Below are 22,138 nucleotides of genomic sequence, written 5' to 3' on the forward strand. Positions count from 1 at the left end.
AGCATTTTCGATAGAAAACAGTTGAATCGACCCAATGGTAAAATAATTTTTCTTATAGGCACTTTATATGCGGTTAGCACCAACATTAACTTGGAATCTGGCGGCTGCCTTGTAATTACACCGCAGGGAGAATTGGAAATGAGTCTCAGTCGAGAAACATATCAGATGGTGAAAGGCAATCTTGATGATAGTGTTATTTCGAAAAGAGGAGATATGGTCGGTAAGTATGTTTTGTTTGGTATTTTAGTTATAATTCTACCACAAGTCTGTTGTGTTCTTGTAATATTGCTATTTCGCGATTAGTCGGTACGCGATTAGATTTATTTATTTAAATTTCGAGCCGAGAAATTCGGATCGATGTGTGTGTGCTTAAACATTAGTAAATAAAATCCATCCAGACACGACTATCTCCAAATCAAATCTCGAAGATGATAATTGCAGCAATGCAATTTTTGGAATGATTTTGTCAACAGAACATGTGACGATGTCACGAGTAAAGCTCTACTACTTGATCCGCTTCTATGGAAATCATAAAATTACTTTTAAAAGTATATTAAACAATTATTCCTCATAGCTACTGGGCCCCGCCTAAATAGCGGTGCACATTGATGCAAGCGAAACGGCTGAAATAGATCTTTTTTTTACAGTAATCAAGTTGGATTTGAAGTCACCAAAATGTAGAGAGCAGCTGGGGCATGTCAACCTTGCATTCGATATAACGCTACGATGGATTCCTCCGAAAAGTACGACTACCAAGGAGAACAATGTACCCGATCCACAAGTGCACGGTAGCTCGATTGCCGAATATCTGCGAGCAGTGTGCCGACTGCAGGTTGAAAATGTGCCCGATGGTTATAAAAAGATAACACGAACCGAGGAATGCATTCCCCTGATCGACACCAGGAACCCATTTAAGGACGGTGAGCAAGCATACATTAGACAAGACCAACTGTTAGAGTACATAGGTGTACTTGCACTGGACTGTAACGCGGCTCCGATCGAATATGTTAGTAGTTACAGGCTCGACGAGTGCAAGAAAAAAACAGACACCGTTACAATATTGCATCGCCAGGGTGTGATAACGCCGGAGGAGGCAGACGGCAGTATCATGCGGTTAGTGGAGTTAGTTGGTGAGTGTGATACTATTCCGTGGGTGGGAATGCATGTTCAAGGCTTCTCCTATACCCCAGTGGACCTTATCTATCGCGGTGATCAGGGAGTGTCTTTGAATCAGGACAGTGCTTATACGATGGTGATTACGAAACAAAGCATATTCTGGAGCAAATGTATATGATACAGTATGTCTCTGAGTTGCGCGATTTTCCAAATTTGACTGATCAAATTGTCAAATCAGTACAATTTGCTTCAAGAATTGCCCTATGTAGTGTTAAACATTAAATTTTAGCTAGAACATTTAATTCGCTTAAAAGAAAGATCAGAATTTTCTACACGAATTGTGAAATTTAAATGATAAGGTGTATAATAGTACTGATTTCAAACCAAAAATACCGAGCAAACGAATGTATTTTAGCTGAAAAACGTGAAATTTGACACACATGGATATTTGAGTTACGCGGATTCCTTGCCCTGACTGTTTTGTGTCTAACTAAGCCTGAGCATGCCTAATTCTAATTGCTGAATTGCTAAAGACGTCGAAAGGCGACTGCGATCGTGGGATCGGTCTGGTTCTCACGGCAGCTCGGTCACGTTGGTACCACGCATGCCCTGGTGTCTCGTTTCGTACGCTGCAGTCCGGTGTCATCCGATGCTCCGCACGCCGTGTTGTCTGCGCGCTGCAGTCCAGTGTCATTCGATGCTCTGCAATGCAAGCAGGATTCGTCTGGTTGGTATGGCAGGTGCATTGGTGCTAACTGACTGTACAGCTTGTCCAACAAAGTGTCTGTTTCTATCTTCTTCTTCTCATTTCCGTAACGAAGTAGCTGTATAATCTTTCTTATAGTATGATTGTTCTTTATCTGCAATTTGCAAATAGGCATCATTTGATCGTCTATTCTCCGAGCATTCGAGTGTCCGAAAGTTGGTGACAAAGTTTCGTATGAAAAAAAAAAAAAAAATGGAAGAGTTGTGTATTCAAACTGCAAACCTGCAAACCGCTGCTACTACTGTTTTAGAAGCCGTTTCTACATTTTTGAACCTATCTAAATAGTCATCAACATAATGATGTTAATAATAGCGAATAATAGAAGCTAAAAATCATTATTTTAAGTAGGTACTGTATCTACGAATTCCAAGGCGTGAATTTAAGGATATTCCTTCATTGATTGTTGCTGCGTCGAAAACCAATCTTGGTTTTGGATGAGGTTTATTGTAGTTTACTACCGAAAAGAGTGGTATATAATTAAAATTTTCGTTTAATTCAAGAGACTCTTTCGGAGTTGCTTTCCGAGCATAGCTTTTTTGAATGTAGGATTTTATTTCATTATCATACCAAGTTTTAAGTGCATGCATTCTTCATTTATGCGTTGGTGTTTTGCCTGTCGACGTGAGGCCTGTTGCCTAACTTCTACATATTTTGCTCGGAGGGGAGGTTGGATCATCAATCCCATGAGGACCCGACCAGCTCGAGCATTTCATCGCCTCATTTTGGTCCTTGGTTGGACAGGCGTCTGTAATGTGTTGACCCGCCCAACGAGCGCAACATGGTTGGATGTTGCAGTGGCGCGTACCATGGCCGAAGTCTTGGCATCGATGGCATTGCGTTGGACCCTTCTTACCTCCACGATATGCCTCCCACCGTATGATGACTTGCTGTATGGTTCGGGCCGCCTCTAGCTTTTTCAGGGAGCAAATCCCACGTTTGAAGTGTACTAGATACAATCTGGAGTGTATTGTATCGATGCGCTGTTTAATTTCCAAGTCCTTCAAAACTTCGAGTTGGTAGCGTCCCCGAAGTTCCTCCACTATTTCGGAGATATCAATTTCTGGGAGTCCGCGCAGCACAGCCTTGAACAGGGTGGTCTTGTTTCGCATCATGGCTTAAAAATTCCGCTTTTTGCTCATGCATGTATTTTACTACGCCATCATATTCAGCCCTGGAGCGAGTGACAATGGATGTGCCAATGCCGCTGAGTCGGAATTGGGGCGTGAATCCTCGTGACTGTAACTCCGGTCGAAGTTCAGCGACAGGTATTGTTTTAACCACAATTGGTGGCGGCTTGAAAGTCGACTCCGAAGTCGGATTTACTTTTCGACCTGCCAGCGGTGTGGCAGGTGCTGCGGGTGGGTTAGCCGGCGGACCGGCGGATGTTTTTCGTGTAGACAACTGACGAGCGGAGCCTTTCTTTCGATTTACTATGGTAAATTCCTGGGAAATTTCCTCCTGTTCCATGGTGTCGGAGGAGCTGGTATCGTTGATGCTATCGTTTTCATTAGACAACCTTTGTGCTAATGCATCGTTATCGGCAGTCGGGCATACACGCCGCACGGAGCGTTTCGATATGCCCGAGTCCGAATCACTATCACTATAATTGTTTCTTCCACAGAGAAGAGGCAGAGAACCGCGCGCGACAAAACGAAAACTGGTTTTGCGAGAGATTATTCGGGAGCACAAAAGCACAAAAGGTGTCTACTCTTTTTAACTAGCGTTGTTAATATTTCATCTTTAATAGACGATTCGTACTTCCGTAGAAGTTCTTGTATTCCGTCGTACATTTCCTTAGTATTATCCCTTTATGTTGTTAATGCGCAGAGCCTATAACATTTGTTCTGCTGGGCGGTTATAATTTTGCATATTTTGTTGAGGGAATGGTCTAGGTTAAGCAAATTGTTTTTGTTGGTTTAGCATCATTTGAGGTCTATTTATGGGTTGACATTGTCTTGGTGGCAATGGGATAAGATACCGAGGTGTTGTTGGCATATGCTACTGAATGTTATGATGCTACTAACACATCCTTCTATCATTTCATTTCTATTGCAAAATAAGCCACAATTGTTGCATTCCAGCTTTGAAATGACCCACCCAAGCTCAGAACCGCATCGCATCCTTTTCCCATGGTTTTGATTTCATGACCGTTGTAGTCCAAAGTACAATTACCTTCATAATCGACATACATGATTCCTTCATCTACACTAACTTTACTTCTCCCTCCCTAGTTTGTTAAAGTTTGACCAAACTTTCGACATCGTTTATCCAACTGTTTAGTTCACTCGGATCTCCGGTAAAACATGGTAGATCTTTTACCAAGTCGGGTGAACTTTGCTCAAAAGTTTCAGGATTTACACTGGAAGCATCTAGTTTTGTGAAATAAAGGAGTGTGTCGCTGTAATCTATACCTGTGACTGGTTGAACAACATTGCTTTCTAACGCCGAGAGACGTGTTCGGATGGCATCTAATTCTGGCTCCGACATGTTAATGTTAATGTGGCTTGCCGGCCACGTTGCCCGCTTCCAGTGGAGTTCCTGTTGGAACCAGACTCCGCGCGTGGAGCGACATCAACGGCTCGCTTGGGACCGTTTGCTTACTTAGCACCTGTGCACTTATCTATATAGTAATTGTCGCGCGCACGAAAGTGTCTTTCGGAGCAGCAGCTTAAGACAGGCACAGTACACGCCGACTTAAGCACAATAATAAACACACCAACTGGCTCTTGGCAAATAAATGGCTTCATTAATTTATTCAATTGATTTCATACTCTAAAAATGCTGACCGTCGTCGATCAGCATATTCTTCTGAATCTATTCTTCTTAGCCTAATTTTCCTTTTAATCGTTAAACCAGCGCGCATCGCTGGCGCGTTGCATAACGTAGCTAGTCAGCATTTATTGACCTAGCAATGCTTTGTTTTTTAAGCCTAAATTGTCGTCAGCGACAGTAATTGAATGGGTTTCTACGGATGTTGAATGCTCTATGACCTTGGCTAAAAGCTAACTCCTTGATTTTGTTTTTAAACTGTCGTTTAAAGTGCTGTTTATTATTCTTAAGTCATTAGCAGCTGGTTTCCCTGCTATATACTTCCAAACAGTACCAACGGAATCCCACCGTTTAAATCGATTGACTGGAGGGAGCTTTCTAAGGAGGGTATTCAAATGTTCTAATTGATTTTTAATTATCGGTGTAAACTGACTTGGAACTATTTTATCGAAATTGTACCTTATTGTCTGAATATTATTGAATATTTTGTATGTGGTGATATTGAAATGATGAACATAATGATAACTATAATTTTCAATTATTGCAGGCCCCACATCAATTCCTATTATCGGATGGTTTACCTTGTCTATAGATATATATATTGTCCGTTGAGGTAACATAATGAAAGAAGTAAAAGTAATGTTAAGCTGATTTCCATCGATGACCTTCTCAGCGGGGGAAAGTTGGGCAGCTACGGCAGGGTTTCCTTTTTATTACTTCTAACTACTGGGGGCTTGCTGGCAGCAATCGGGTATTTCGACCACAGTGTCCCAAAGTTCACTTTCTCTCGATAGTGACTCCTTCGATCACAGATTTAACCACTGTTAAATTTTTAGGATTTTTTTTTATTGTGGGGTATTGCACATTTTTCTTGGTTTACTGTTGCAACATGACTATTAACGAGTGCTGAGTATCTGAAAAAATGGCATACGCCTGCCGCGGAAGCATTCTAGCTTTCTTGAACTCGCTCATCGCTGTACTTAGCTCTTGCTCGATGGTTGGGTTTATTCTCAGCTGCTTTTGGATAGCTTCAGTCCGAAGTCTTTAGCGTAATGAAAGACATTTTTCATCAAACCATTTTTTTCGTTTTTGATCTTTAAATGTTTTGCGTGCTTGCTCTTAGATTCACTGCACGGATTGCTTGCCTTCTCATTGCTGCCTTGTACTATTTCCAGAGTATTATAATAAGCTTGACGACAACGAGTGCAAGTATTAACCAGAGCTTCCAATCATGCTCTTCGTGATCAAGGCTGTGTTTTTCAAGGGTGTTTATTACGTTATCTTGGGCATCACCTGTTACGGCGGTGTGCCTGTTGGTAACACCGACAAATTTTTAACGTCAAGGAACCGTTTTCTGACACTATCACTGTTTTTGATTTCATCACAGTGTTTCTACATTGATGTAAAAGTTTATTGCCATACTTATTTCTTGGATGATGTCCATATTAGCTTCTTCTATATTAAAATCTGATAAATACCGTTGCCACCGCTCTTTTTCACTCGCGTCACTTATTTCACTGATTCTTACCAGTAGTTCGTTTAACTGGTTCTCCATTTCTGGGTGCGCCATTTTCATAAACTATCTTTTTACATGTCGTTTTGTTCATTGCTGTTTGTTTTTTTGATTTCGTTTTTTTAAATATAATTATTATTATCATTCTTCTATTGCCATGTTATTTGCGTTACCTTTGATCAATTTAACAACACTTGACCACAGTAAGTGAGCTCGCACTAGATGGTGTTGCACTTCTAGTGCCAAGTTATTTTCCATGGAGCGTACTAGGATTGAAATCGCGGTATCATGGAGCTCCTCTTTAATATCCTCTTCGAGCTGTGAATTATCAATTCTATTCTGTACGATGTAAAGTACCCAATTGATACTTTTCACTAGATCTGCCTCGATAGAGTCACTCATTATGCACTTTTAATTCACTAGTAGTATTGTCGCAAGTATTTTAGTATTGTCTACTTGCAATTCGGTGTCCATCGGCAATTTGATCGGTCTGCGACTATCGTGAGAACGAGCCGATCGGATGCCAGGATGCTGGACAGTAGTAGTGCGATAACCATGCAGATTTTCATTTTACTTCAGTTCTTTGCTTTAAATGGGGTTGATTCTGTGTTAGTTTAAGGCACTTTTAATGGGTTTTGTCAACCTTTTAATGAAGCACCTATTTACTGCTGTGTTAGTTGGTGTAACAGCAGCCGGTAATTGAACAACTCCTATCTTAGTTGTTGATGGTATTGTAGTCATTAAAGTGACCATTTCAGATTCCTGAATCTTGCTTGTCTTTATGTTTAATTTAATAACCACTTCCCACACCTATTCCTTTTCATGATTTCTTAATTCTGCTTTGTAAAAATTACAAGCTTGACCTGCATAGATTTTGCACCAAATTCCTGTCACCCTAGAACAACCACTGATGCCAGCCTTAGAATCATCTATGTATGCAATTGGAACCATTACCATTGGTTGTGACTTTCTCACAAACATCATCGATGCAATCTCCTGCAGACCTGCATCTAAATAGATTGAAGAAATTGAAGTCTGGGTCGAGGGTGAAGTATTAAAGTGTTCTTTCAACATTTTTGTCTAACAGCAACTGTCTTGATTTTAATAACCTGAACAATGACATCGTTTTGATCTCTGATGCTAAAACAGCTTTCTTCCCCTAATCCTGACACTGGAACATCTACTATAGTGTTTATTTTACATGATACTAATCCCACAGCTGAAGTCACGCAAGACATCTGTTTCGTGCTTATTCCTGCCAGTGTTATCACAGGCAGACGCTCCTGTTAATGATAAAATTATATAAAGCCGCACTATCATGCTAAATCCTGAGGGCTTGGACAATGGCACATCTTCTAACTCTATTGTTTGATCAGCATAAACATCAAGGCTTCTTTTGATTTTTTTCAATTTCTTTTTTGATTTCTTAGTGCTCCTTACTATACAGGCTCGGCAAAGCCTATAAATATACTTAAATGGGATTATTACAACCTTAATCAACATCTTCAATATCAGGAAAATTGCATAAACTGCTGGAATCAATAAAATAAGAGTTGTGATGATCAATACCATGATAATCCAGTTGACAGGCTTGTAGCAGTGAGGATTGGCAAATCGGAGAATGCACAAATCACAAGGAATTGAGTCACAATTGTGAGTTTCAGTGCATTCCACACTAATTGACTTAAAACCTCTTCCATCAGACCTGTAGAATTTTACATCAAACATCGTTGTGTGGTATAAGTTGTTTGGAATCTCGTATTTGACATCAGATCCTTTTCCTGGTATTATAGTGCAGTGCATACCCAAACACAAGTGAAGAACGTCAAAGCTTATGTCTCTCTCTATGGTTACTGTTGTTCCTGAACATGTAGCTTTGCATGAACCACACTCTGATGAAGGCATGTCAGAGATTGGAACTGTCACTTCCCACTCCACAGACGCAATTGCATCAACAGCAATTCGAGCCGTGCCAATTTGGACGTATAAGTCTGACAAACTCTGATTATAGCCACACTGACAGTTTGCTGTTAGAAACGCTAGCCAATAGGTTTCGCGGATAGGTTTTTCAAGCAACGCTTTCAATATCAGAAGCGAAGGAGGAATTTTAACAGATCCACCTGGTTTATGGATGCCGGACGTCACCCGGTACCCTCCACCTACAGAACCATCAAAAACTGGGCCAGGTGGGTCGTTGTTATGACCTTGGTCAGACGGACCAGCTCCTCCTGCATTAACCTGAGCAGGTGGGGCATTGGCTGGAGGTTGCACAGCCTGGGGTGCGGCACCAGAGAGGGCTGGTGCACCCACCGCTTGAGGTTGTTGTGCAGGTTGTTATTTTGCAACCCGATCGCAATATCATAAGCAAGAACATTTGGAGATTTCTCTGGAGACTTGACCCTGGTTGAACCGCTTCCTGATTCTATTTCTTACTATTTCTGAGTTCTAAGTTCGTTTCTGACGCTTTCTAGAATAAGACTAGTTGAGGAGCCTGGATCAATAAATGCGAAAGTTTTTAACTGTTTTGCAGCCATTATTCAAAACGACTGGCATAATTTGATAATAGAGATTGTCCTTTTTGTAGCATATCTACTATACAGATCTTATTATAAACCACACTATCAGCTGGTTACACACATGGTAACACACTTTGGAAAGCCAAATCACACTATTGCAGCACATTTATAACACATTCAACAAATCAGATCTTAGCAACAAACAATGTTTAGGTCTTTTTTTGTTGCAACCATGAATGATACATTGCGGCGTAAAGCAGCAATTCCGGGTACTGTTGTTGGTTGGTGTCTATACCACAATTAGTACACATTTTATTACGAATGCAAGTTTCAGTTTTCCGATGGAGTGAGTGTTTTTAAAAAAGGTCTACCCATACCCCACATGAAGTGCTGTGAGCAATTCTTTTATGCTGACGATGTTGCGTTTTCATCCTCAGCGAAAAGTCCAAAAACAATAATTAGAAATCTAAATACTGCTCTGAAAAAATATAGCAAATACTGCACAAAATGGAAACTTAAATTAAATGGAAGCAAATCTGAAGCTATCTTCTTCACTAGGTATACCTGTGCTCGGAAGCTTCCAAGTACTAAACTAACAATTAACGATTGTGAAATTTCTTGGAAAAATCAGACTAAATGCCTATGACTAATACTAGATAGACGAGTCTTGATTTAAGTCTTGTATTCAGCCAAGGGGTTTTCAATTCCAATTATATTTTTTCCCCTTAACCAAATTGTTCCTTAATTTAGCTTTTGTTAGACCGTAGACGTAGACCGGTTTGCATCCAGAATATATAGTACTTATGCTGCTACTACTGCTGTGTAACCAGGACGTTTGACGAGGTTCGTGACGAATTCGTTTGGGTTCAAACGAGCAAGTATTATTTTGGTCTCTAAAAGCGCTTTATCTAGTTTGCACATTTCGGTCATTACTGTAGTGTACACGTCGTTCAACTTCTGTCCGAGATAGTTTTCTACTAGCGTGATTTTCGAGTTGAAATATGTAAACAAGTCGAGATTTCTTCCATCGACAGCCCTGCGTTTGAATGGTGATTGATACCCATTCAGTTTGAGGAATAAAAATCTTCGGGTGGTCGGTTATGTAGCTGTTGAAAGCCGCATATTTGTGTAGCATCCAGAGCTCTTATCGAAAACATGTTTTCTTTTGATATGAGTGTGTATACCGTATTAGCCCGTGATTTGGAATTATTACTGTTGTCAAAGGTTTTGTTTACCGTACCTTCGTAGTTGATTTCAAAGTCGTTGCGCTCGCATTGTCTCGACAAGTCGACACTCCACGTAAGGTAGCAGTATTCCGCATCCAAACACCAACCCGTCGTGTATTTACAGATGATCCCGTTACGCAGCGTTACCTGGTCGATTTCGATGTCCGCCGTGGCTGTCACTTGCGCTTTTACTGTTGTACGTCTCACATTTAACTTCATTTTACTTACTATCTGCCCGTCGATTGCAGATTATTGTCACGGTCGCCATGTAATGTGATCGAACGTACGCATCGAGCACCGTTTTTTCTGCGGGGGGGGGGTTGTTTTACTTACACGTGCCGAGGTGGAACGAGCTTATCAAAGCAGACTAATTAAACCCGGCAGTTGATCGTCCAGGCGATCATAGAAACCCAGAAGAGGTTCCCCTTACTGGAAACTCGAAATAATTTGGGTAGGCGAAGATTTTTAGGAAGTGTAACGTTCTCTCTTGGCAGTCCGAACGAATCTGCGCTGTGGCGACCGGAATTGGTTTTATTTATCGATAAAATATATTGGTTCGGTGCAATTTCTTACAAATTGGGTCGCTGTTTTGTTTGGTGGCTATTACTTGTTTTTGTTTTGTATTTTACTCGGTGCTAACAAACTTCTGGTTTCCGTGAGGTGTTTCTATGTGGTTTTAATTTACAATGTGTCTGGGAGGGTGTGAGGTGTATATGCTACAGCATTATCCTATTTTTTTGATATTAGAAAAAGTTTAACTCGGCTTAGATCTTTGTTAGACGTTGTTGCTTCCTTCTAATCCTATAATGCCTATACTTACATTTTCCAATCCTTTAAATTCCTATCAGAACGATATTTATCTAGAAATTGTGGGAAAAAAACCCTTCTGCAATGCATGTCATTATTCTTAAACCATTTTCTTGAAAAGTTGTTTGATTGTTTAGTGTTTTCTTTTAAGAAAACTCGTATTGGAACGATTTTTGATGGTGTTAGTACATCCAGATTTTTTCCCCCAAAATAAGCCAATTTCATCACAGTAAAATCTATGTATTGGCATCAAATCTACAACACTTGCACAGCACATTTGTCATCAAAGAATCTCTTCCAATTGGCAGTAATTGGCAGGGGCAACTCTCCCCTTCATGATCAAGTATCAAGAGCAAACTTTGCAGCAGGACAGGCACAAACCCTTAATCAAACAATCCAAGTATAGCCGAAACACCGTCTCGTTTATGACCATTATCGCTATCCTAAATAAATGACAACCTCTTAAAGAAGCGACAAACGAAATAATCGTAACATATTCTGCATACGCGCATAACCTGGTGCAATACATATAGCGTTCGTGGTGCAAGCGCAACCAATGCGCAAGAACGTCAAATTATAATGCGGCCTACACCACGCACGCCCTAGGTACGAAATCAGTTGAAATAACTAAACACTAATGAATATCCATCTATTGGAAAGAATCGAGAGTAGGCAAATGCAGATACACATGAGCAAAATGTCAAATAGGCGCCAAAAAAGAACGATAGCCAACAGGAAATGCGTTCCGACGCTTTAGGTGCAAATACGGTCAACAGGTAGGACAGGTACATAGACTGTTAGAATAATTAGTTTATAAGAAAATATTGTAGAAATAATATTAGCTTTAGGTGCAAGTACGGTCAACAGAAAGGACAAGTACAGAAACTGTTAAAATTATTAGTTTAAAAGAAAATATTGGAGAAATAAACATCATTTACTGTTTTGAAACCATCAAGAGCAGTCGTGTTCACGTTGTTTTATTTTACGCTTTATTTTAAAAAAAAAGCAATTGCACAATAATTGACAACCAGGTACTTGTTCTCTTGTTTGCTTCGACAAGTGCTGTAGTGGTATATCTTCTTCAAATATCCGATAGATTCCTCCTTTCCTGATTCAGGTACCTTGAGTAAACAAAGGTAAGTGTGATTCGATCAAGCACAGACTGTTTCCAAAGTTACGCGATTTAATACGTTCCGAAGACATCAGCGTATCTCGTACGTCTGCGTAAGTTTAATCCAAACTTCTCTTCTTCTTCTTTGGCTCAACAACCGATGTCGGTCAAGGCCTGCCAGTACCCACTTGTGGGCTTTGGCTTTCAGTGACTAATTGATTCCCCCCAATAGCAGGATAGTCAGTCCTACGTATGGCGGCGCGGTCTATTTGGGGATTGAACCCATGACGGGCATGTTGTTAAGTCGTACGAGTTGACGACTGTACTACGAGACCGGCTAATCCAAACTACTAAATGAAATTGAGTAGATTTATGCACTTACATTATCTATTTACAAGAATTTCTGCCCAAATACACAATGTTAAGCTGCTACTGAAGATTGTTCAACTATAAGTAAACATTTGACGTCTAACTGAAATACTGATGCTTTTCTGAACTTCGTTCAATCGTAACTAAACAAGTGATACCCCTAACTTTATCCGTTTTCTGCATGGAGTTTTGAATTTTGTTTGTGACTTCATTTGTAAAAATAGTTTGAAATTATTGGTCAATAATTTATCCTGATACCAGCAAAACTAATGATTGATTTTTAAATTAGTTCAAAACCAAATATAATGAAGTTCAGAAAAAAATTATTGCAACAAAATGATCATCAAAGACACGAACCCGAGTTATATAAACGTAATTCTTCCAATCGAGTGCTTTTCTGCTGCTATAACCGCTCGACTGGCTCGCGCTGCTCAGCGCAAATGTTCCGCGGGGCCTCTTTCGTTGTACGGGGGTTTATGGCAAAAGAAGCAGAAGTAGCTGTCATAAACATATTTGACAGATGTGAGCATACATTTGTTTATTTTTCTTCCCGGCAATTTGCGGACGCAGTTGCAAACTCGTTATGTGACGGTGGGAAAACATTTGCCGTGGTACACGAACAGCATTCTCTTCTCACAGACACCTGTTAGAAAGTAGTGGACAAAGGTACACTAAGAGCGAAGATACAAAAAAAAAAAAACAGCGAGTCCCAGATTGGAATACACAATCAACGGCCACGAGCAACCCCAGCAGTGCGCTGAAACCCTTTTATGGCAATTAAGTTCAACGCTCGGAAAAGTTCCTTCTGAACCAGCAGTCAGGATATTCCTGTAAACATACGACCATGTCACACGTTGTAATTGGTAAGGTTCGCACGAAGTTTGCTGGAGTTCGGGACGCAGACGTAAGATTTGACCGTCGATACCGAATTTCCTGTTGCGTAACATTGCTACACTTTCAACACAATACGATACTGTGGCAAATCACACTCACACAGACACGCACTCGCTCAAATGCTAAGTTCAACGACGATCCCCTCCCCTTTCTTTTCTAGGTGGCGGCACCGGCTTCATCGGCCGCCGGTTGGTAAAGACGCTGCTCGCTGAAGGTCACGAGGTGACGACGATTTCGCGCATGCCGGGCCCGAAGCACATTAGCTGGCACGAGCTGGAGAAGGAGGGCCTGCCGAACGGTACGACGGCCGTCGTGAACCTGGCCGGCCAGAATGTGCTCGATCCGACCCGCCGGTGGACGCCTGGCTTCAAGCAGAACGTGTGGAACTCGCGCATCAACACGACGGCGGCCTGCGCGCGGGCGATCGAGCGCGCCACGGTCAAGCCGGCCGTGTTCGTCAACATCTCCGGCGTCAGCCACTACGCGCCGGGCAGCCAGAAGCACACCGAGCTGTCCAAGGTGTCCGACTACGACTTCATGTCCCGGCTGTGCATCGAGTGGGAGCGGGCCGCCACGCTGTCGGACAACTCGATCTGCCGCGTGGTGCGCGTGCGAAGCGGCGTCGTGCTTGGGCGGGAGGGCGGCATGATCCAGTCGCTGATACTGCCGTTCTGGTTCGGGCTCGGCGGCCCGGTCGGCGACGGCAAGCACGATCTGCCCTGGATACACGCGGACGACCTGTGCGGGCTGATACGGTTCGCGATCGAGCGGCCGGAGGTAAGCGGGGTGCTGAACGGGGTCGCCCCGGAGCTGGCCACCAATGCGGACTTTACCAAAGCGTTCGCGGCCGCCCTGGTCCGGCCCGCCTTCTTTCCCATGCCGCTGTTCGCGCTGAATCTCGTGTTCGCCGCGGAGCGGGCGGTGCTGCTGACGAACGGCGCGAAGGTGGTACCGCAGCGTGTGCTGGAGTACGGGTTCCAGTATCGGTATCCGGACCTGCAGTCCGCTTGCAAGGAGGTGGCGCACTTGTTCTAAGCCCAAGCACGATCTCGCCCGCGCAGCCAAACGCAGCTCGAAACGCAGTCTTGGTTAGCTCCACTGCGACATGATGGAAGTAGGCGGTGGGTGTATGTAATTAAGTCAGTCATACTCTAATGCACATTAGTTTGTACGTTATTCTTTCTGAAATTATAAATATTTTCAATCTAAAAACAAAGCGTCCCCATCACTGTTACTGGATCCATTCGCATGCCTCTGTTTGTGGTGAAAATTGTAGCTTTATTTTCATTATTTTTTATCTTGGCTATTTTACATTTAATACCTCAACCTCAACTATTTATACTAAAGTTCTATACAAACCTTATTGCAGGATGTTTTTACGGCGAAATTACAATAGCAGCGGAGAGTGATGAAGACATCTGGTCAATTTAATATTTAACAAAAATCAGTGTAAATAATCGAGCAACAGCAAGACTGTCCTTTCTTTTCCCATCTAATGGTCTGTTTTATTATCTGCAATTTGTAAGAAACTAGTTAATTTGGTCGGGTTATTGGGCTACGCAACTAAATTTCAAGGGTCTCATGTATTCAGAAGTGTGCGCCGAGATTATGAGCTTTAAAACCCAATTAAAATCAGTAGCTGATGACAACCACTTGAGAGACCATTACCAAACCAAAACCTTATTGTATCAGCTTCAGGAACTTGCTTCAGGAAATGATCATGAACCCATACCGGTATTGGGACTCATACAAAACCTACACTGGTTCTGGGTTATATAAGGAACTCCAGGAACTGATACTGAACCTATACCCATACGAGCCCTGGAACCTATCATGAACCCATGCCGGTACTGTAACTGATACTGAGCCTATAACGGTCCTGGAACCGCTCATGAACTCATACCAGTCCTATAACCTATCTTTAACCGATACCGGTCCTGGAACTAATACTGAACCCATATCGCTCCTGAAACCGATCATAAACAAATATCGATGCTTGAACCGATGACGAACTCATAAAGGTCCTGGAACTAATACTGAACCCATACCGCCCTAGAACCTTTCATGAACTCATACCGGTCCTGGGACTGACACTGAACCTACACTGGTCCTGGAATCGATCATGAACTCATACCGGTCCTAGAACTGATTCTGAACCTATACCGGTCCTGGGACTGACACTGAACCTATACCGACCCTGGAACCGATAATGTACCCATGCCGGTCCTGGAACTGATTCTGAACCTATACCGGTCCTGGAACCGATGATGAACTCATACCGGTCCAGGAATTGATGCTGAATCTACACCGGTCCATGAATCGATCATGAACCCATTCCAGTCCTGAATCTGAGAATGAACTCACACCGGTCCTGCGACAAATACTGAACCCATACCGGCCCGAAAACTGTTACTGAATCCATATCGGTCCTTGCACCTATCATGAACCCATACCGGTCCTGGAACTGATTCTCAAACCCGTATTGGTCATGGAACCGCTCATGAGCTCATACCGGACCAGAAATAGCTCCCGATTGCACTAATTTTCTAGAACAGTACCTGGGACTGTTCCAGATTCCGATTTGGTACGATACTTGAACCCCGTACGATAAAGCCCGGATTACAGTTGCAGTGAACTTGAACGTGAAATTTTGAGACCATTATTTTTAAATTGCATTTAAATGTTATTTCAATGCGTTTTTATGTAAAATATGTTAAAAGCAAAATTTCACGTTTACTTTCACGCAAGGTCAAACAGCGACATGAAGATGAGAGTTACCATTCCGCATTAACGTGAATGTTCGGGTCTTCGATGATCTTCTACCTTATCCCTATCTTTTTTAAAGGAGTCGTACTGATTTAGGTTTCATTGTGTTTGTTTATTTACCTTAACAGAATTACAGTCACAGGTTTTTTTAAAATAAAATCTTTAAATTTTTCATTGCAGAAATAGTGGGTAAGGTAAGCTGATTTGGAAATGTACAGACCAATCGCAAAGTGGGAAGAACGCACATAAATGCTGCAGAAGAATGATAAAATAATGCTGTTTCTTCCGAATGGGCGTGCTTCTGAGCGTTCTGAGGACAAAAGAATAAAGCAAGGCTTTGGAAGACACCCCCCTCCCCCTTTAGTCCGTCAGTTGCAACGCCAAGATTGCCTTCTCCGCTAGCAGTATCAGCACGTCGTTCTCGCAGGCGATGCCCAAAACCTCCCCGACGTCCTTCAGGCTTACGAACTGATGCTGCCCGATCGTCACCTGCGCCCCGGTGCGGTTGCGCAAACCGGCCCCGCTCGCACCGTAGCTCCCCTTGTACAGATAGACGCCCCGGTGGGACTCGCACACCACCCCGTACCCCAAATCCGGCGCGCAGCCAAGATACTTCTGCTGGCGCTTCGACGCCTGCACGTACCCGAACGCGTGCAGTGTGCCCTCGTGCTGCAGGCGGCAGTCCTCCGCCCCGAGCGGTACCGGCTGCAGCTGCCACAGGCAGGCGTCGACGTCGTGGCGGGTCGCGAACGTGGCCGGCAGCCCGGCACGCAACGTCACCGCGAACAGTGGCGGCCCGTGGCCGAGCGAAGCGGTGTGCGTGACCGTGTGGTCGGCCGCGGACAGCCGCTCGAGCGTGTAGTAAGTGTCCTGGCCGCTCTCGAAATCGCACGGTTCCAGCGGTGCACTTAGGTTGGGGGCGGGCGGTAAATCTACGTCCGGCGGTGGCCTGCTAGCATCCCCTGCCTCCGACACAGCTTCGTCCGGCGCGCCCGGGAACAGGAACGGCCACATTACGCCGGGCTGCTGCTTGCCCATTGCGATGTCGAACAGCTTCGGATCCATGGACCAGGTCGTGCTGTCGTGGTCGATCGCAGCAAACAGCTGTGCGCCATCGATCACGACGGTGTCGTTAGCGAACACCTGCAGCAGCGAGGGTTCGTTCGGGCCGGACGACGGTTCGCACACCACGCGGTACTGCACGTCCTTGTGCTTGTCGAACGTCACATTCACCTCGTCCGGCGTTTGCGTCCAGCGGAAGGGAAACTGCTCCCAGGCCGCGGGAGCATCCACCGATTCGCTTTCCGTCGGCTTCGGTTCCGGGCCCACGACCGGGCGCTCCGAATCGTACGCGAAGCGGTAGGGCTGATCGGAAGCGACCAGCACGGCGGCCGCGTGATAGTCGAGCGCGCAAAATCTCGGGTAGCCGTTGCTCGCCAGCGTCCGGGAGGCACACAGTGTCCAGGCGGGCGGGCCCGACTGCTGCTGTTCGAGCGTATGCCAGTGCAGCAGGCATTTGGATTTTGCCTCCGGCTGCCCGTCGAGCTGGAGCGTCAGGAAGTGCAGCAAGCGTTTGCCGTCGCGTACGACGTATCGTCCATCGAGCAGGACGTCACCGCCGGGTAGGACGCCTTGGGCGAGATTATGCTCCACCGGTCGCAGTGTGCTTTGCGCTTTCCATTCGCGACCGGTAGTGCGGTCTCCGGTTTCCAGCACGCGCACGGTACCGCATCCGTCCGACAGCAGGCAGTGGTGCTCGGATGGGAACAGCAGCGAACAGTTGTAGCGCGCAGCGGCGTCCTCCTCGCCATTGCTGCCGTTCGATGCTACCGTTGGGAGCTTGTAGACGGCCGCGATCGGCAGCATCCGGCCCTGCGCACTGTCATAGCACACCCGCTGCAGCAGCCCGATCGAGTCGAGGTAGTAGCACTGGCCCGGCGCCCAGGGATCGCGCACCAGGTGGTTCTGCATGCCAAACAGTCGGGCATGGTAGTAGGAGCAGTCGTTCGTTTTAACACGGTGCGGGTGACTGGTGGGCGAAAACTCGGTCGAGAGCACCGGCACCGGTTCGAGGGACAGCTTGTACCCGTCGAAGTTCGGTTTCAGCAGCTTCTGGTCCGGTCGTAGCTCGATGTGTGGCATGGCTGATTGTTTCTCATTCGTCCATCGGACGGGGTACGGCTTGGGGCTGTGGAAATTGTTTGAAATTCACCTTTAATACGCTGCGTGAGCGAACAGCTCGAACCTTACTTATTATACCTTTGTTTGAGCGATATCGCAAGCGGTATGTGTTGTTGCCTATGTGAACAGAGATGACGTTAGAAGCGGAACAAACTGACACACAAAGTCAACATAGGGCCCATTCACACTGTTCGCTCCTATGCGTAACCGTCGCGACAAGCCAATTCGAGCAGTTTGTGAGCTCGCCCGGCGATTAAAAAGGTAAGTACAGTCTGTTCCCGAGTTACGCGGTTCTCGACTTACGCGGATTCGGAGATACGCGGTTTACTAAATTTGACAGATTAAATGTCAAATCAGTACGATTTGCTTCAAGTTCGTTGTAAAATGTATTTTTGCTAACTAATTGAAACCGCTTAAAAGCCATAAATATTACAATTTTCTGCACGAATCATATCAAATAAATCATAATATGTATAAAAGTACTAAGTTAAATCAAAAACTCCGAGTAATCAATTGTATTTTAGTCAAAACACGTGAAATTCGGCTTACGCGGATATTCGAGTTACGCGGATTCGTCGGGAACGCAGAAAGAACTTGTTTATCTCAAACCCAAGCAACATTTTGGGCCAACGCCTCTTTTAACCGTCGTGGATGAGCTCTGGATAAAATTGATAGATAATCATGGCTTAGGGCGCTGACAGACACACCAAAAAATCACCAAAACGAAAAAAATGACAGATGAAGTGTAACGCATTGTAATGCATTGCAATATTCGAGCTACGCGAATTTTTATTTTTGACAATTCAGCTGTCAAATCAATGCAATTGCATTGCAATCTTCACCAACCGTCTTATCAAAAATAATTTGCAATCCTTCCCAAAGTTTGAAATCACTAAAAAGACAGAAATAACCAAATTTTTTTTACACGAATCGCATTAAATAGGTAATAAATTGCATAAATGAACTAAATTCAATCAAAAATCATTATTACTCAAGCATGTTTTGGCTTTAAAACGTGGTACAGGCGGTCCCCGAGATACACGGTTAATGGGGACCGAAAACGGCCGCAAAATACCGCGTATCTCGAATTTCCGCGTAAGTCGAATCTCGTGATTTCCAGCTAAAATATCCAAAATTTTCGTGTAATTTTGCAGGTAGGGGGCAGTTTTAGTCACTTTATGAATTATTTGATATGATTCTGACTGAATATAACTGTTTTAAACCTTTTGAAATAGTTTTTAACATTCGATCAAAACGGAAATTATTTGGCAATTTGCAATTGATGTGTCAAATCAGTACAATTTGCTCAAAGATTTGTCAAATTTAGAAAACCGCGTATCTCCGAATCCGCGTATAAGAGGTACCGTGTATCTCGGGGACCGCCTGTATTCGATTTACGCGAAAATCCGAGTTATGCGAATGTCTCCGGAATGTATTATTCGCGTAACTCGGGGAAAGACTGTAATATGCTACTGCAGTGCACCACATCACTTTAACACGAATTAAACTTTAGTATTCCTGTTACAGACGTCCCCCGAGTTATGACCCCTTCGAGGTACGACGATTTGCAGATACAGTAGAGCGTCGATTATCCGGGCAGCTCGGGACCGGACGGTTGCCGGTTAATCGATTTGCACGGATTATGGTCCAAGAAATGTCAAACGCATATAAAACATATGAAATTTACCAGTTTTATTATTAATTCACCTAGATTCAATCGATTAATCGTTAGTAGAATATTATTTTAATCCATAACTGTAGGTTTAACAACTGTTCATGAACAAAAATGAATTTCAAAAATACCCCTACACACTACAGAGCTGCACAAGAAACTGGTTACCCAATTGACTATCGCTGCAAACTTTCGCCGCACGTATGAACAGCTGTCAGATTTATGCGCACGGTTAAGCCGCCCGCCGGTTAATCCGTCCCCGGATAATCGACGTTCTACTGTATTCCGATTAGAGGACGATAAATGACTGAGCAAAAAAGAGCTATTTTCTAAATAGCAAAACAAAGCTGGTGGCACTATATTTTGGTGGATTGCCTGCCAGTGGATAGCATTGCTTTGAAAGCTTCTCCTTTGATTTAACAGTTACCATTTTGCTTAAATTGTTTACTGTTGGTTAGAGCATACTACTATAGGTTTTAGTATTTAAACAATGCTACTTTTTTGCTATTTAAAAAAATGCTCCAGTCGTTTATTTTCTGAAATTTAAAGCCGTTAAGACTTAATTTAGGAGTCATTCAATGCATTGTAGGCGCCTGGGAAATAATTTCACACACATTTGCCCCAGTATGTCTGAGCTTCTAACATCTACTGAACCTGTGTATCGACTCGAACTCCGTGCAAGGGGGTCATACGGGTCGGACTCGACTTTGATTCTGACTCCGAATAGATTTCGATAGGTTTCGATAGGATGAATTACGGCCCTACTGGAGATCCATGGATTAATGAACCATAATTAAGAGGCATCAAAAATTGATCTTGTCCTACTTTTCTAACTACTCCCTGTTACTTCATCGACGCGAGAACTAATGACAATTCTTTGCACCCTATGGAGGGGACATAATAGCCGAACAAAAGTAGTAATAGAAATCCTAATAAACATAACCCATTGATGTGTTCTTTTATCAGTTTTGTGAGGCATCAATTTCTAAAATTACCCTAGGCACGAGAACAAAAAACATCCCTTCTACGATGCCCTTACTTACGTATGTGTGTGTGCGCGTATAATTGAGGAGAAAGCGAGAAGATTTCTAATTCAGGCGTCTTAATGACTTTTTTGTCAGCACAGCGTGATCCTTTCAAAATCACCGCCACCAATAAATCCTATGCATGCGTTTTACGACCCATTTGCAGCACAAACGAGGGACTGATCCAGTATCTGGGCGAATACCTTCACCAGTGTACATCCTTGGTACAATGCTACGATAATCATACATGTACACCATGAGGTTTTTTTTTATTCGGAATATCCTTATTCATGAAGAAGCTAACATGATCGGTATGCCTAATGCCACCGAATTGTAAAATTTGCTTCCTGCATTTCACGCGGCGCTTGCCTTTAGCGCATTTTATCAATGTCGTTTCTTTCTTTCGTTTAAAATCTAATATGGTTTTACCTAAGGCAATTTCCAGCCCTTTTTGTGAACTACACAATAGATAGCAACAGCGACAAAAAAACGCCCAGACGTATCCCTAGGGGATGTATCTCACAGGCTCCCTAGCAGCGACGGTAGCGATCTGGATCTAGCGCACGGTGAACGATTATGGAAAGAGGAGAAGAGAAATAAACTGTGCCTAAATGCTGTGCGGTAGCGTTCACGACAGCATCCGCGCCAGTCCTTCTTCTGATTATTCCGGAAGCGCCCTAACGATACTGTGCGCCCTTCTCGACATGGCTACAGTTTAGCGAAACTGCTCGGCAAAGGAAGCCAGTGAATGGAGAATACCCGTGTACAACGCACACGTGCACATCCACCACCCAAGGTGCAGGGGCTACGTGTGCAAGGGACGGGTTGCGTCTGGCGAGAATGTGGCGAAGGAATCGTTTACTCAGCTCAAATATTTACACTCCGTTGTTAATTATTGTTTGCCTCATGAAACGCCACACAGCCCATCGACATCAAGTGGTGCACTTCAACGGTCTCTAAATTGCTGTTAGATGAAGAAACCACAGGAACTCCACCAGGTTTAAAACGTGTCAAGACTCAAGTGGCTTCCCAAGGCGTCTTCCTTATCACCGTTCGATGTGATTGTACTTTGCGTCCGTAGCCTGCAAGGATCTTCAGAAAGCTGAAGTACGATCTGTCCTAGAATCACCATGTTGCGTTCTGAATCCTGATACATAGTTGCATAGCTACAGCTCCATATCCAGCTCCATAGCTCCATATTCAGCGCTTAAAACAATATTCAAGCAAATAGAACATAGATCTAAAGCGATGCTTTCAAGATCGAATTGCTTCTAAAGTCAGGTAATTGTCAGATTTATTCTCAATCGCAATCTATCAGATCTTGAAATTTCTACAAATTCTAAAGCTGTACAAACACGAATAGAATTCAAAAGTGGGTACAGAGAGGTCTGACATTGTTCCTAAGAT

General features: G+C 43.6%; 3 protein-coding genes across 4 annotated transcripts in view; 2 read left to right on the plus strand and 1 right to left on the minus strand.

Annotated features, from left to right (window-relative positions):
- The window catches only part of LOC120906794 (ribonuclease P protein subunit p40-like), a 12,154-nt gene extending 484 nt beyond the window's left edge, over positions 1–11,670 (plus strand). The window contains exons 3-4 of the mRNA XM_040318799.1: positions 59–220; positions 648–11,670. Coding sequence (XP_040174733.1) covers positions 59–220; positions 648–1,294 — 809 coding nt within the window. The 3' untranslated portion in view covers positions 1,295–11,670. The remainder of the gene's footprint in view (positions 1–58; positions 221–647) is intronic.
- A 1,044-nt stretch (positions 11,671–12,714) lies between these two features.
- LOC120906218 (epimerase family protein SDR39U1) lies at positions 12,715–14,583 on the plus strand. 2 transcript variants are annotated; one of them, XR_005740060.1, is made up of 3 exons: positions 12,715–13,056; positions 13,248–14,208; positions 14,457–14,583. XR_005740060.1 is itself a non-coding variant. In XM_040317729.1 (2 exons), the coding sequence occupies exons 1-2, from the start codon at positions 13,038–13,040 to the stop codon at positions 14,120–14,122; spliced, it is 894 nt and encodes a 297-aa protein (XP_040173663.1). In that variant the 5' UTR covers positions 12,715–13,037; the 3' UTR covers positions 14,123–14,417. The 2 variants fall into 2 exon arrangements, 1 of the variants encoding a protein (XP_040173663.1); XM_040317729.1 differs by lacking the exon at positions 14,457–14,583 and having other exon boundaries at positions 13,248–14,417.
- Positions 14,584–15,944: 1,361 nt separating this feature from the next.
- LOC120906217 (nudC domain-containing protein 1) lies at positions 15,945–18,243 on the minus strand. The gene is made up of 2 exons (XM_040317728.1): positions 18,113–18,243; positions 15,945–18,041 (listed from the first exon to the last, which is right to left on the minus strand). Exon 2 carries the CDS (start codon positions 17,993–17,995, stop codon positions 16,214–16,216), a length of 1,782 nt encoding a protein of 593 aa, XP_040173662.1. The 5' UTR covers positions 17,996–18,041; positions 18,113–18,243; the 3' UTR covers positions 15,945–16,213.
- Positions 18,244–22,138: the final 3,895 nt, after the last annotated feature.

This window comes from Anopheles arabiensis, chromosome X (genome assembly GCF_016920715.1).
Source record: "Anopheles arabiensis isolate DONGOLA chromosome X, AaraD3, whole genome shotgun sequence".
NCBI classification, from domain to species: Eukaryota; Metazoa; Arthropoda; class Insecta; order Diptera; family Culicidae; genus Anopheles; species Anopheles arabiensis.